At 44.7% G+C, this 14944-nt stretch overlaps 1 protein-coding gene across 2 annotated transcripts in view; it reads right to left on the reverse strand.

Annotated features, from left to right (window-relative positions):
- Nucleotides 1–13339, reverse strand: part of LOC126334824 (uncharacterized) — a 377818-nt gene extending 364479 nt beyond the window's left edge. Inside the window, exon 1 of one of the 2 annotated variants that reach the window (XM_049997482.1) lies at nt 13203–13339. In XM_049997482.1, the coding sequence (XP_049853439.1) occupies nt 13203–13237 (35 nt within the window). In that variant the 5' untranslated portion in view covers nt 13238–13339. The remainder of the gene's footprint in view (nt 1–13202) is intronic. The other variant, XM_049997483.1, reaches the window with a different exon arrangement.
- Nucleotides 13340–14944: the final 1605 nt, after the last annotated feature.

A 14944-nucleotide genomic window follows, 5' to 3' on the forward strand; every position in this document is an offset into this window, starting at 1 on the left:
TCATGTGTCGTTCTTGGCAAATACTAATTCACTGGTTGGTTAAGGCTGGGAAAAGGCAGACCGAATCATTTCGTGGTCCGACCAGGATTCGGTCCCACGATTTTACGACTTCAGGTTATGCGCTTAACCACTAGAGCCGAGATTTGTATGAGGTAAAGGACATTGAAGAAAGTACCTTCCAAAACAATACATAGTTGTCTGTGAAATGTACGCGATGGAGTTTGATACCGTTTACAGTTTTTTCTCAAAAATATTTAATTGTCTAATGTTTTCTTAATTTCCACAAACAATCTTTTATAAACATCGATATTTAAGAGTGTATATTGCCAATGAAAACCGGACTTATGCGTGCCACGCGTAATGAGGAATTAGAAGACGTGCATTTTTCTGGAAAAAGTATGGTTAAGTATGAGTTAATTAAAGTATATTTGATGGAGTTCATATTTAAATGACTTAAGTATTAAAACCGAACAGAAAATTGTAGACCACACCGACTTTCGAACCGTCGCCCGCCAGCATACACGACAATCACTCCACGAAACTACAATTTATGCCACACCTGTCTAGTACATAATGCGTCTCAAAAACATCAAAAGCTGATTTTTTTCTCTGTGATCTTGTGAAAAACATTAAAAATACTCATTTCTCGCCATTAACGGTGTTCGGCGCTTGTATTTCACTACGAAGCAGGAAGCAGTGTCATCCATTTTCACAGTACGTGTGAACAGCGAGACAGACATAGAGCACTAGTAGCGTTTACAGGCACGGTGACTGTACACGATTTTTAAGATAAAAATTATGTAGCTAAAGTATGATTAAGGAAAACGTTGATGGCTGTTACTACTTTGTTTTTCCTTTATTGATTTTTCGATTTCCCCCTCCCTCCCTCCCACACCTGGGGAGGGGCGGGCTGACAGCAGCTTAATACGCTGCTCTACAGCCGCGAGAAAAGTTAAACAAACAATGGTGAGAGAACAAACAATATATAAAAAGGCGATAAAATGGTGACTTCGTTAAAAACTCTAAAATAGCGGAAGCGGCAGAATGTAAAATACAAAAACATGGCGTTGACGATGCAGATGAAGACACACAGGAAGGAGACATGCACAATTAAAAAACACGGCGACAGTCTGGTTTCTGTTGGCATGAGATAAAAACACAAGTAGCGATAGTACGGTGGCTGTTCGCAACACTGACAGGAGACGCACAGCACTGAACACTCACTTAAACCAGCACTGTAGAAGATGGGGGGGGGGGGGGGGGGGGGGACCGGACCGATGAAGGGGAGAGAAGTGGAGGAGAGGAAAGAAAAAAAGGGGGAGCTGGTGGAGGGAGAGGACATAGAAAAAAAGGGGCTGGATGGACGCGAGGAGTGGGAAAGGCAATGAGGGGAGAGCAAGGACTCGGGGCAGAGAAGGGAGGCAGCGAGGTGGGGAAAAACTGTATGGAAGGGGGGGGGGGGAGAGGGAGCCTGGGAAAAGGACAGAGGAAGGGAGGGACAGATGAGGATCAGAGTTGGTAGGAGGGATAAATGGAGGGAGAGAGGGCATCATCCGTGAGGGGGAGTCGACAGAAGCCACCTTGGGAAAGGGGATGAAGGGTGTAGAGGTGAAGGGTAGTGGGGACAGAACGGTGAAGGTGTGGCAGGGGGCTGGGGTTGGAGAGGAGAGGAGCAACCAGGGGGTGAGGGGGATCAAGGCGGCAGCAGTTGTAGAGGACGTAGATATGTTCGAGGAATAGGAGCAGTTGGGTGAAAGGAATCAGGTAGCAGAGGATCTGCGTGGGGGATGGGAGGAATATACGGAAGGTGAGGCAGAGTGCATGGTGCTCGAGGATCTGGAGGGACGTATAGAATTTGGGGGGTGGGGTGGATATCTAGGAGGGACTGGCATATCAGAAGATGGGACGGATTAATGACTTGTATGTGTGGAGGGTGATAGGGGAGTTCAACCCCCATGTCCAGCGAGAGATGAGTTTGAGGAGTTGGAGGCGATTATGGACTTGTATTGGATAGAGCAGAGATGAGGGGTCCATGTGAGGTGACAGTCAATTGTGAGGCCAAGGTAGGTGAGGGTTGGGGAGAGGTGGACAGGACAGGTGCAGATGATAAGGGAGAAATCAAGGAGCCGATAGTAGATAGAGGTATGACCTACCATAATTGCCTGGATCTTGGAAGGATTGATTTTCAGGAGCCACTGGTTACACCAAGCAGCAAAAAGGTCAAGGTGATTCTGGAGAAGGCATTGGGACCGCTGAAGGGTAGGAGTGAGGGCAAGGAAGGCGGTGTCTTCGGCATTCTGCAGGAGGTGTACTGGAGAGGGGGGTTGGGGCATATCTGCTTTGCACAGGAGGTAGAGGAGAGCGGACAGAGCCCTGGGGCACACCTGTGGAGGGGTAGAATGTGCGGGAATCGACGTTATTGATGGTAACATAGGAGGGGCAGTGGGAGGGGAAGCAGGCAGTCAGATGGACGTAGTTGACGGGAAGGGGGCAGGTCTGGAGTTTAAACAGGAGACTGGGATGCCAGACATGGTTGTAGGCCTTTTCAAGGTCTAGGGAGACAAAAATGGCGGAGCGCTGGGAGTGAAGCTGGAGGGAGAGGACATGAGTGAGGCGTAGGGGTTGGTCATCGACAGAGAAGGAAGGTCGAAAGCCACACTGGGTGTTGGGGTGGAGGTGCTGTCGGTGGAGGTGGTGATGGATGCGCCAGGTAAGGATGGATTCCAAGAGCTTGCTGAACACTGAGGTGATACATATAGGGCAATAGGAAGAGGCATCAGATGGAGGCTTGTTGGGTTTGGAGAACATCAGGATATGGGAGGTTCTCCACACATCAGGGTAGAAGCCGGTGGCAAGGATTACAGTGTAGAGGGCGGCAAGGACTGCAAGGAAGGAGGGTGGGCAGTGTATGAGGTACTGTTACTACATCAGAATGTCTTAAACGTTCTTTTACAGTGACATAGCAACCCCATGAACCATGGACCTTGCCATTGGTGGGGAGGCTTGCGTGCCTCAGCGATACAGATAGACGTACCGTAGGTGCAACCACAACGGAGGGGTATCTGTGAGAGGCCAGACAAACGTGTGGTTCCTGAAGAGGGGCAGCAGCCTTTTCAGTAGTTGCAGGGGCAACAGTCTGGATGATTGACTGATGTGGCCTTGTAACAATAACCAAAACGACCTTGCTGTGCTGGTACTGCGAACGGCTGAAAGCAAGGGGAAACTACAGCCGTAATTTTTCCCGAGGGCATGCAGCTTTACTGTATGATTAAATTGTGATGGCATCCTCTTGGGTAAAATATTCCGGAGGTAAAATAGTCCCCCATTCGGATCTCCGGGCGGGGACTACTCAAGAGGATGTCGTTATCAGGAGAAAGAAAACTGGCGTTCTATGGATCGGAGCGTGGAATGTCAGATCACTTAATCGGACAGGTAGGTTAGAAAATTTAAAAAGGGAAATGGATAGGTTAAAGTTAGATATCGTGGGAATCAGTGAAGTGCGGTGGCAGGAGGAACAAGACTTCTGGTCAGGTGACTACAGGGTTATAAACACAAAATCAAATAGGGGTAATGCAGAAACCAGATGGCAGTTATAAGAGTCGAGGGACATGAAAGGGAAGCAGTGGTTGGGAAAGGAGTGAGACAGGGTTGTAATCTCTCCCCGATGTTATTCAATCTGTATATTGAGCATGCAGTGAAGGAAACAAAAGAAAAATTCGGAGTAGGTATTAAAATCCATGGAGAAGAAATAAAAACTTTGAGGTTTGTCGATGATATCGTAATTCTGTCAGAGACAGCATTGGACTTGGAAGAGCAGTTGAACGGAATGGACAGTGTCTTGAAAGGAGGGTATAAGATGACCATCAACAAAAGCAGAACGAGGATAATGGCCTGTAGTCGAATTAAGTCGGGTGATGATGCTGAGGGAATTAGATTAGGAAGTGAGACACTTAAAGTAGTAAGGGAGTTTTGCTATTTGCGGAGCAAAATAACTGATGATGGTCGAAGTAGAGAAGATATAAAATGTAGACTGGCAATGGCAAGGAAAGAGTTTCTGAAGAAGAGAAATTTGTTAACATCGAGTATAGATTTAAGTGTCAGGAAGTCATTTCTGAAAGTATTTGTATGGAGTGTAGCCATGTATGGAAGTGAATCATGGACGATAAATAGTTTGGACAAGAAGAGAATAGAAGCTTTCGAAATGTGGTGCTACAGAAGAATGCTGAAGATTAGATGGGTAGATCACATAGCTAATGAGGAAGTATTGAATCGGATTGGGGAGAAGAGAAGTTTGTGGCACAACTTGACCAGAAGAAGGGATCGGTTGGTAGGACATGTTCTGAGGCATCAAGGGATCACCAATTTCGTATTGGAGGACAGCGTGGAGGGTAAAAATCGTAGAGGGAGACCAAGAGATGACTACACTAGGCAGATTCAAGAGGATGTAGGTTGCAGTAGGTACTGGGAGATGAAGAAGCTTGCACAGGATAGAGTAGCATGGAGAGCTGCATCAAACCAGTCTCAGGACTGAAGACCACAACAACAACATACTTCTGCTTATCTTTTCAAAATCTCAGGTACACTGACTGTGTCGACAGAAGTCAATGGATGTTCTGTCGAGGTGGCTCGTAAGGGGGTAACCAGTAAAGCAATTATCGAACGCCAAATTTCTATTCGGTTTCGTTGCTGGCTCCACTAAACGGTTTACAATATCACATGCTTTATTTCTAAGCTTGTGATGTCCTGGTGGTTGTTTTCCCCAGTGTAAAATAAATGGTGCAAATGGCTCTGAGCACTATGGGACTTAACTTCTGAGGTCATGAGTCCCCTAGAATTTAGAACTACTTAAACCTAACTAACCTAAGGACATCACACACATCCATGCCCGAGGCAGGATTCGAATCTGCCATGGTAGCGGTCGCGCGGTCCTGACTGTAGCGCCTAGAACCGCTCGGCCACTTCCCTAGTATATTTCCAGTTTGGGGATATGGAATGTCTTCGCATCTACAACAGCATATATTTTAATGCCATATTTGGCTGGTTTGTTTGGCATGTATACACGGAAAGGACATATCCGTCGGAAAGATAATGGCATCTCATCAATAGTAAGGTTCTCAGGCAGCATATAGTATTGTTGAATATTTTCAATAATATTATGAAAAATACCTCATATAGCAGCCAGATTGTCAGTCTTCTTCCTTTCGTCCCGAGTGTTCTGATCATCGAATCTCAAGCAATTTTGGAGGAAGTAAAACCTCTGCAGTGATATTGTAGTCCGAAAGATTGCAATTCCAGTACCATCTGTACGTTACAAATCGTCCAAGTTCTGTCTAGTTGAGCGGTTTAGGCACGCTATATACTAAAGTCCCATAAATGCCTTCAAATCCTCCAAAGTTGCATCATTCATATGGTACTGCTCTTTATTTTCTGGACATTTTCTCCTGATATTCCTTATTTGATTATTCGTAAAGTATAGTATTCAACATACTGTTTTTTTATAAAAAGACTCCAACATTCAGTCTCTGATTTGGCATGTTTTGCAGCACCTTTTACACCCGAAGAATTGGTAATAATATTCTCTGAACAAATACGAATACTTTGCCTAGGACAATCATGCGTTCATTTTCTACCATCTTTGGACGTATAAAAAATCCCACGTACTCGCTAACGCAGATTTTGGATCTTCCGAAACATTCAAAACACCCTCTTCCTCCGAATCACTTTCTTCACTTCTTAGAGAAACTTTGTCGATCTCTTCCTCCTTCTCGGAGTGAAAGGAACTAGCATTTGAACAGTTTTATAAACTGTTTCTAGTAGCTCTTGTAGCCGACGTTAATTTTCTTCATAAGACACATTGAGAAATATAAAATACAAAATTAAATCAAAGAATACTATAAATAACTTTATATCTCATAAACTTGCTGACAGCTCAGAAATGTAATACCGATTACGAGGTCGGGTGTGATGTACCCTAGCCATGTTTGCACACGTGTGTCTCCCTCTGACGCTGGTGCAACATTAATCTCGACACTGCATCTTGCCCCTCTCTCCCTCACCTCCAGCTACTGTGACAGCAAGATCTGTGTGGCAACGATGACGTTCAATAATCAGCGCTTCAAAACATCTCAGGTATGACATACCCGACCTCATTCACGCCGGTTCAAGGAATACTTCGTTTCAGCGTTTCTTTTTCCGTTTTAGCGACGAAGTGAAACGCTTGGGCTTGATGTAAGAAATGATTAAATACATATACACAAAGGAAGATTACTCAACAATGTGGAACCAAGAGAAAATGGGCATACTTGAAATAAAGAAAGGCTTAGTTGATACAAATATAAACCTGATTACGAATAACCTCATCCGTTGTGATTCACAGAAACGGCTGTGAGAGACATTTATCACATACTGTGAAAATAGAAATATGAAGAATTATCAGCTTCATATCTATTAGATCTACAACTTTGCTTCCGTCGTTTTACAATAGATGGCAACAGCGGCAAGTGTGGTGTAGATGGTAGGTCGTAAGGTCATTTTTTAGTACAATAACTTTAGGCATTTGTAAACATAAGGCCATCAAGATATCACTCAATTTGCGAATGCATCATAAAGTTATTCTCAATTGAGTATGTCATCTCATGAGCCTAGTTCAGAGACCGGCATGGCCGTGGAAGCCACTGAAACCGACGCAGCTCTCTGTGTATAATTTGTCACACATTTCAGTTGTATTTATTTCTGTTCTTAAAGGATTTCGATTATGTGCAATATTGAGTAGCTGTTCACAATTACATTCTTTTGTACATGTATTGTTGTAACGATGTTATGTTCAATAAATAAATTTTAAAAAATGCGTGTCACTCGGACGCACAATTTTTGGTAGTCGGGATTGCGTTCGTGCTGTCCTGACGAACATTATATAAATAAAAAAAAGAAACAATAACAGGAGACCGTGATCGAAAGCAGTTGACGTGTTTAAGCCGAGCACTGAAAGACAAACGGCCACAATACGGCGATAGACGTTAAAAGGTGATGTTTCAGCATGACAATGCTAGACATCCGTGTCGCAAAACCCGTCAAAACATACTTGGAAACGTTGAAATGGGAAGTCTTACCTCACCCGCCGTATTCTCCTGACATTGCTCCCTCTGACTATGACCTGTTTTTGATAGGTAGCACATGCCGTGGCTGACTAGCTCCTTCCGGTCATATGAACAAGCGCAAATATGGGTCGATCCATGGATCTCCTCAAATGATGCCCAGTGCTCTGCCGCGGAGTTCGTATGCTGCCCGGAACAGGAGAAAGTGTCCAGGGACGGCCAATGCTTTGAACCGTAATTTTTTCGTTTTTTTTTTTCAAATAAAACTTCGATCTTCGAGAAAAAACGGCAGAAGCAAAATAAGAGACCTAACAGAAAAGGTACGAACGCTGGAAATATCTGCAAAATAGAACTGTCCCTAGCGGACCATCACAGAACATATCAACACATTCCTGTAATATTGGGTTGGCGCATAAGCCCGTAACGTTTTTCCATACGTTAAATAAACACGACAGACACACATAACAGAGACTTTAGTCATCAATAAAATATTCTCCGTCACTATTTACAACAGTCTGCCAACGCCGGGCTAACATTTCGATTCCGCGACTATAGAAATCACGTGGTTTTGAGGCGAAGAAATCGTCGAGCCATGTTCGGAGCGCATTTTTATCCGAAAAGTGATTTTCTTGAATGTTGTTCGACAAAGAGTGGAAAAGGTGAAAATCTGCTGGTGTGGTATTAGGTGAATTAGGCGGATACGGAATAAATTCTAACTCCTGCATAGCGTTTTTTGTGAGTGTTGCAGAATGCGGACTGACGTTATTGTGGAGTAGCATCACTTCACAGTCTTCCCGGTCGTTGTTCTTGGATTGCATCTGCAAGACGTCTCAGTTGTTAACAATAAATGTCAGCAGTGATAGTGACACCTCGAAAAAGCAATTCGTATTCACACCACACCATCGCTGTACCACCAGGTGTATGAAATAATCTTTTGTGGATGCGCGCGTGTCATTGTATAGGACGTTAGTACTTTGTTTGGGCTCAACCGTTCCTCTCTTTTCCTTATGTAAGCACAAAGACACCATTTCTCGTCTCTAATGCCGACACAGGATAGGAATGGTCGGTGTTATTCGAGAGCAGTCAATTAATTACGAGGAAGCAGAAAGGCACGTATGGCCACCCACAGGTTTTTGTGATTTTTTTCTTAGAGGTTGTGGAACCCATACCCCGATTTCTGAATCTCCTTCACTGCATGTAAATGTCGCAAGATGGTAGAATGAACAAAGTTCATCACACTCGTCAGTTCTTGAGTATACTGGTGTGGATTACTGGGTCTAAACGATATTAATCAAATTCCGAAGGTTCTCCTGAACGTGGAAAGTGAGTAATGTCAAAACGATCTTCCTTACGACGAGAAAACCTGTTTCTTTCCCTGCTTTGTCCAGTAGCATTATCCCCATACACGGTGCAAATGTTTCAGGCTGCCTCCGCTTCTGTCACACCACTATAGAAGTCAAACAGAAGAATACGTGGGAAATGTTCCCGTTGCTCCACTTGCTACTCCATTTTCTAGCGCCCACAGTTCCCCTTTATGTCAATATGTAGACTCAAATATCAATAGTGAGCTACAAATAAAAAATGGCAATCGATAAATGAACGCATAGCAACAGGAATACCAACATAAAACAAAAACGCTACGAACTTATGAACTTATGCACCAAGCTAATACACTGCTGGAAATTGAAATAAGAACACCGTGAATTCATTGTCCCAGGAAAGGGAAACTTTATTGACACATTCCTGGGGTCAGATACATCACATGATCACACTGACAGAACCACAGGCACATAGACACAGGCAACAGAGCATGCACAATGTCGGCACTAGTACAGTGTATATCCACCTTCCGCAGCAATGCAGGCTGCTATTCTCCCATGGAGACGGTCGTAGAGATGCTGGATGTAGTCCTGTGGAACGGCTTGCCATGCCATTTCCACCTGGCGCCTCAGTTGGACCAGCGTTCGTGCTGGACGTGCAGACCGCGTGAGACGACGCTTCATCCAGTCCCAAACATGCTCAATGGGGGACAGATCCGGAGATCTTGCTGGCCAGGGTAGTTGACTTACACCTTCTAGAGCACGTTGGGTGGCACGGGATACATGCGGACGTGCATTGTCCTGTTGGAACAGCAAGCTCCCTTGCCGGTCTAGGAAGGGTAGAACGATGGGTTCGATGACGGTTTGGATGTACCGTGCACTATTCAGTGTCCCCTCGACGATCACCAGAGGTGTACGGCCAGTGTAGAAGATCGCTCCCCATACCATGATGCCGGGTGTTGGCCCTGTGTACCTCGGTCGTATGCAGTCCTGATTGTGGCGCTCACCTGCACGGCGCCAAACACGCATACGACCATCATTGGCACCAAGGCAGAAACGACTCTCATCGCTGAAGACGACACGTCTCCATTCGTCCCTCCATTCACGCCTGTTGCGACACCACTGGAGGCGGGCTGCACGATGTTGGGGCGTGAGCGGAAGACGGCTTAACGGTGTGCGGGACCGTAGCCCAGCTTCATCGAGACGGTTGCGAATGGTCCTCGCCGATACCCCAGGAGCAACAGTGTCCCTAATTTGCTGGGAAGTGGCGGGGCGGTCCCCTACGGCACTGCGTAGGATCCTACGGTCTTGGCGTGCATCCGTGCGTCGCTGCGGTCCGGTCCCAGGTCGACGGGCACGTGCACCTTCCGCCGACCACTGGCTACAACATCGATGTACTGTGGAGACCTCACGCCCCACGTGTTGAGCAATTCGGCGGTACGTCCACCCGGCCTCCCGCATGCCCACTATACGCCCTCGCTCAAAGTCCGTCAACTGCACATACGGTTCACGTCCACGCTGTCGCGGCATGCTACCAGTGTTAAAGACTGCGATGGAGCTCCGTATGCCACGGCAAACTGGCTGACACTGGCGGCGGCGGTGCACAAATGCTGCGCAGCTAGCGCCATTCGACGGCCAACACCGCGGTTCCTGGTGTGTCCGCTGTGCCGTGCGTGTGATCATTGCTTGTACAGCCCTCTCGCAGTGTCCGGAGCAAGTATGGTGGGTCTGACACATCGGTGTCAATGTGTTCTTTTTTTCATTTCCAGGAGTGTATATGTCGATTGTTCCCGAAAAGAAAAAGAGAGAGAGAGAGAGAGAGATTTCGTAACTGAAGAGCTGTACACAATTATATAGTCAAGTATACACACAAACAGATCAAAAGTGGATATGGAAAACAGCACTGGATGTGATTTCCTCTGACCACAAAATAAGGAAAAAAGTCTTGAGTGAAAATTCATTCTGGAAATAATCCCCCAGGCTGTGCTTAAGCCATGTCTCTGCCATATCCTTTCTTCCAAGAGGACTAGTCTCGCAAGGTATGCCGTAGAATTTCTGTGAAATTTTGAAGGTAGGAGGCGAGGGACTGGATAAAGTAAAGCTATGAGGGCGGGTTGCTAGTACTGCTCGGATGGCTCATTTAGTAGAGCAGTTGTCCACCAAAAGCAAACGTCCCAGGCTCCAGCCCGGCACACAGTTTTAATCTACTAGGAAGTTTCAAACCATCCCATATTCCGTTGCAGAATGAAAATTCACTCTGTATACCTGGTGAAGCTCCGACATTTTTAACTGAAACTTTCGCTCTTATGTGAGCAATAAAATTCACAATCTTCATCAGCATCATCAAATAATCAGACTTACAGCAGACAGAGGGATATAGAAACAAAATGGCTCAAAAGAGGAAAGGCCGCTGGACCTAATGGGATACCAGTTCGATTTTACACAGAGTACGCGAAGGAACTTGCCCCTCTTCTTGCAGCGGTGTACCGTGGGTCTCTAGAAGAGCGTAGCGTTCCAAAGGATTGGAAAAGGGCACAGGTCATTCCCGTTTTCAAGAAGGGACGTCGAAAAGATGTGCAGAACTATAGACCTATATGTCTAACGTCGATCAGTTGTAGAATTTTGGAACACGTATTGTGTTCGAGTATAATGATTTTTCTGGAGACTGGAAACTACTCTGTAGGAATCAGCATGGGTTTCGAAAAAGACGGTCGTGTGAAACCCAGATCGCGCTATTCGTCCACGAGACTCAGAGGGCCTTATACACGGGTTCACAGGTAGATGCCGTGTTTCTTGACTTCCGCAAGGCGTTCGATACAGTTCCCCACAGTCGTTTTATGAACAAAGTAAGAGCATATGGACTATCAGACCAATTGCGTGATTGGATTGAGGAGTTCCTAGATAACAGAACGCAGCATGTAATTCTCAATGGAGAGAAGTCTTCTGAAGTAAGAGTGATTTCAGGTGTGCCGCAGGGGAGTGTCATAGGACCGTTGCTATTCACAATATACATAAATGACCTGACGGATGACATCGGAAGTTCACTGAGGCTTTTTGCAGATGATGCTGTGGTGTATCGACAGGTTGTAACAAAGGACAATTGCACTGAAATGCAGGAGGATCTGCAGCGAATTGACGCATGGTACAGGGAATGACAATTGAATCTCAATGTAGACAAGTGTAATGTGCTACGAATACATAGAAAGATAGATCCCTTATCATTTAGCTACAAAATGGCAGGTCAGCAACTGGAAGCAGTTTGGTCCATAAATTATCTGGGAGTACGCATTAGAAGTGATTTAACATGGAATGATCATATAAAATTGATCGTCGGTAAAGCAGATGCCAGACTGAGATTCATTGGAAGAATCCTAAGGAAATGCAATCCGAAAACAAAGGAAGTAGGTTACAGTACGCTTGTTCGCCCACTGCTTGAATACTGCTCAGCAGTGTGGAATCCGTACCAGGTAGAGTTGATAGAAGAGATAGAGAAGATCCAACGGAGAGCAGCGCGCTTCGTTACAGGATCATTTAGTAATACCGAAAGCGTTACGGAGAATGGATAGATAAACTCCAGTGGAAGACTCTGCAGGAGAGAGCCTCAGTAGCTCAGTACGGGCTTTTGTTAAAGTTTCGAGAACACACATTCACCTAAGAGTTAAGCAGTATATTGCTCCCTCCTACGTATATCTCGCGAAGAGACGATGAGGATAAAATCATAGAGATTAGAGCCACACAGAAGCATACCGACAATCCTTCTTTCCACGAACAATACGAGACTGGAATAGAAGGGAGAACCGATAGAGGTACTCAGGGTACCCTCCCCCACACACCGTCAGGTGGCTTGCGCAGTATGGATGTAAATGTAGATGTAGTAGTAGATGTACAAAGCATTCTGGAATTAGTTACAGAAATTGGAACAAAAGAACAAGTTAATGCGTTCTGGAACTAGTTGTTTGCTATCATCAATTGCCATTTTGGACACCACTCCTGTCGATGCGATGACGTAAAAATTTGTGTTGTAAATCACACCCTCTGCTACAAGGAAAGCAAAGTAAATTCTTATCTCGTGGTCTTGCGGTAGCGTTCTCGCTTCCCCCACACGTCTTCCCGGGTTCAATTCCTGGCGGGATCGGGGATTTTCTCTGCCTCTAGATGACTGGGTGTTGTTTGTCCTTCATCATCATTGACTCGCACGTCGCCGAAGTGGCACCAACTAAAGAGGACTTGCAAAACGGCGGCCGAACTCCCCCGCATGGGGCCGCCCGGCCAACAATGCCATACGATCATTTCATTTCATATGAGCTCGTGAGATTTGACTTCTGTCAGCCGCGTTGTACGATCCAAGTTGTTGGAAACGCGACCATAGCTGGGTTTATAAGGACGAGCAGACATAAAAATTTAAACGGGACGATGGATTTTAAATTCAATGAATTAACTTAATTAAGTATTTTAATGCAAACGGGTGGTTAGCTAACATATAAAACAGAACAGTTGTATACATGCACCAGTTTCAACTTGTCGATAAATTTAAGAATATGTGCCTTAGCATGCGCTTATGGAGGTGATCAGTCTTACTTTTGTTATAGTTGTGAATCTATTTACTTTTTTGATGACTCAAAAGTAGGTATGATAGAAGCCAAAAACAAATAATAATTGAAAACTGTGAAACTAGGAGAGCGTAATGCTGAAACCAGGAGCATAGTATGGTGACGCTTTTCTTGTCGACAGTCTGTGGAGAAATGTGTCCGTGGCGAGTCTTAAAACAAGAGATCAAAGGTGCACTCACCGCTGCAGGTGTGGGCGGCTCTCCGCGTTGCCCATGGCTTCTGGACGTTTTGCGGTGGGACCGGAGTCAAATAGTCGTCCTCTCAGCACGACTAAACATGACGCATATTTGTTGCAGCAGCTCGTAGCCTTTGTTCGCTGTCACTGTCGTCTCATGTACGAATTACAGTGCTTCACAGACCAGCAGCCAGTTATTGCTTCTTTCCGGCCAATCTCGACAATCGAGAGTCATTACACAGCACGTGCTCTAGATTAGTTTGATTGTGATAGCTATAGTCCAGTGAGTGCCGACGCGTGACAAACAGTCCATACTTACATGCATCCGCCAGAGTGACCACACATTCGCAAAAGTCACGAGACGAGATTTCTACGTGCATTGACTCTGCCTGCCATTCGTCATCAATCTTTTTGTGTTTTTTGGATAACGAAAGAGAAATTTAAAATATATTGCCATTGTCTATCACGTGAGGATTTAGCAGTCCATGTTGAAGTTGTGGTTTTCATTCAGTAAAGTGGCTTAATGCAGCTCTCAATGATTCTCTGTGCTGAACAAGCCTCTAAATCTCCGAATAATAACTTCAGCCTACATTCTTTTGAACCCGCTAGCTGTATTCATCTCTTGATCTCCCTCTACAATTTTGACATACCAACCCCATCCTCATTTCCCTCCAGTACTAAACTGTGAGCCCTTAATGTTTCAGAATGCGCCCTCTCAACCGTTTCGTTCTTTTAGTCGAATTATATTGCAAATTTCTTTTCTCTTCAGTTCTATTCAATACCTCACCATTGGGTACGTGAACTACCCACCTAAACTTTAGCATTCTTCTGTAGCACTATGTTTAAAAAGATTCTGTTCTCTTCCTATCTGAACATTTTATCGTCCACGTTTCACTTCCACACGATGCTTCTCTCCAGACAAATACATTAAGAAAAGAGATTCTAACACTCAAATCAGTATTCGGTGTTAACAAATTTCTCTGCTTCAGAAAAACTTTTCTCGCCATTGCCAGTTTACTTTTGATATTATCTACTTTGGCTGTCATCAGTTATTTTACTGCCCAAATAGCAAAACATTTGTATTACTTCTTGTGTCTCGTTTCATAATCTAATTTCCTCAGCAACGCCTCATTTAATTCGATTACATTCCATTATCCTTGTTTTGCTTTTGTTAATGATCATATTATATCCTTCTTGCAAAATACTGTCCATTCCCTTCAGCGACTCTTCCAAGTCTTTTGCTGTCTCTGACAGAATTGCACTGTCATCACCAAACCTTAAAGTTTTTATTTCTTTTCCCTGAACTTAAATTCCTTCTTCAAAATTGTCTTAGGTTTCCTGTATCCTCGCTTAGTGTGCTGATTGATTAAACCGAGGACAGGCTGCAACCTTATCTCACTCCTTTCTCAACAACTGCTTCCCTTGACTCATAACTACTGTCTGGTTTCTGTCGTATATAACCTTCTGTTTCTGTATCCCCCCTCCCCAACTTCGGAATTTAAAAAGTGTATTCCAGTCAACACTGTTAAAAGCTTTCTCCAGAATTACAAAAGCCATAAACGTATGTTTGCCTTTTCTTCTCCTTTCTTCTAAGGTAAGTCTCAGAGTCAATATTGCCTCGAGTGTACCTACATTTCTCTGGAATCCAAAATGATATTCCCTGAGCTAGACTTCTAATAGTTTTGCCATTCTTCTCTATATAATGCGTGTTAGTATTTTGCAACTATGATTTATTAAACTGGTAGT

The sequence above is a fragment of the Schistocerca gregaria genome, chromosome 2, assembly GCF_023897955.1.
Source record: "Schistocerca gregaria isolate iqSchGreg1 chromosome 2, iqSchGreg1.2, whole genome shotgun sequence".
NCBI lineage: Eukaryota > Metazoa > Arthropoda > Insecta > Orthoptera > Acrididae > Schistocerca > Schistocerca gregaria.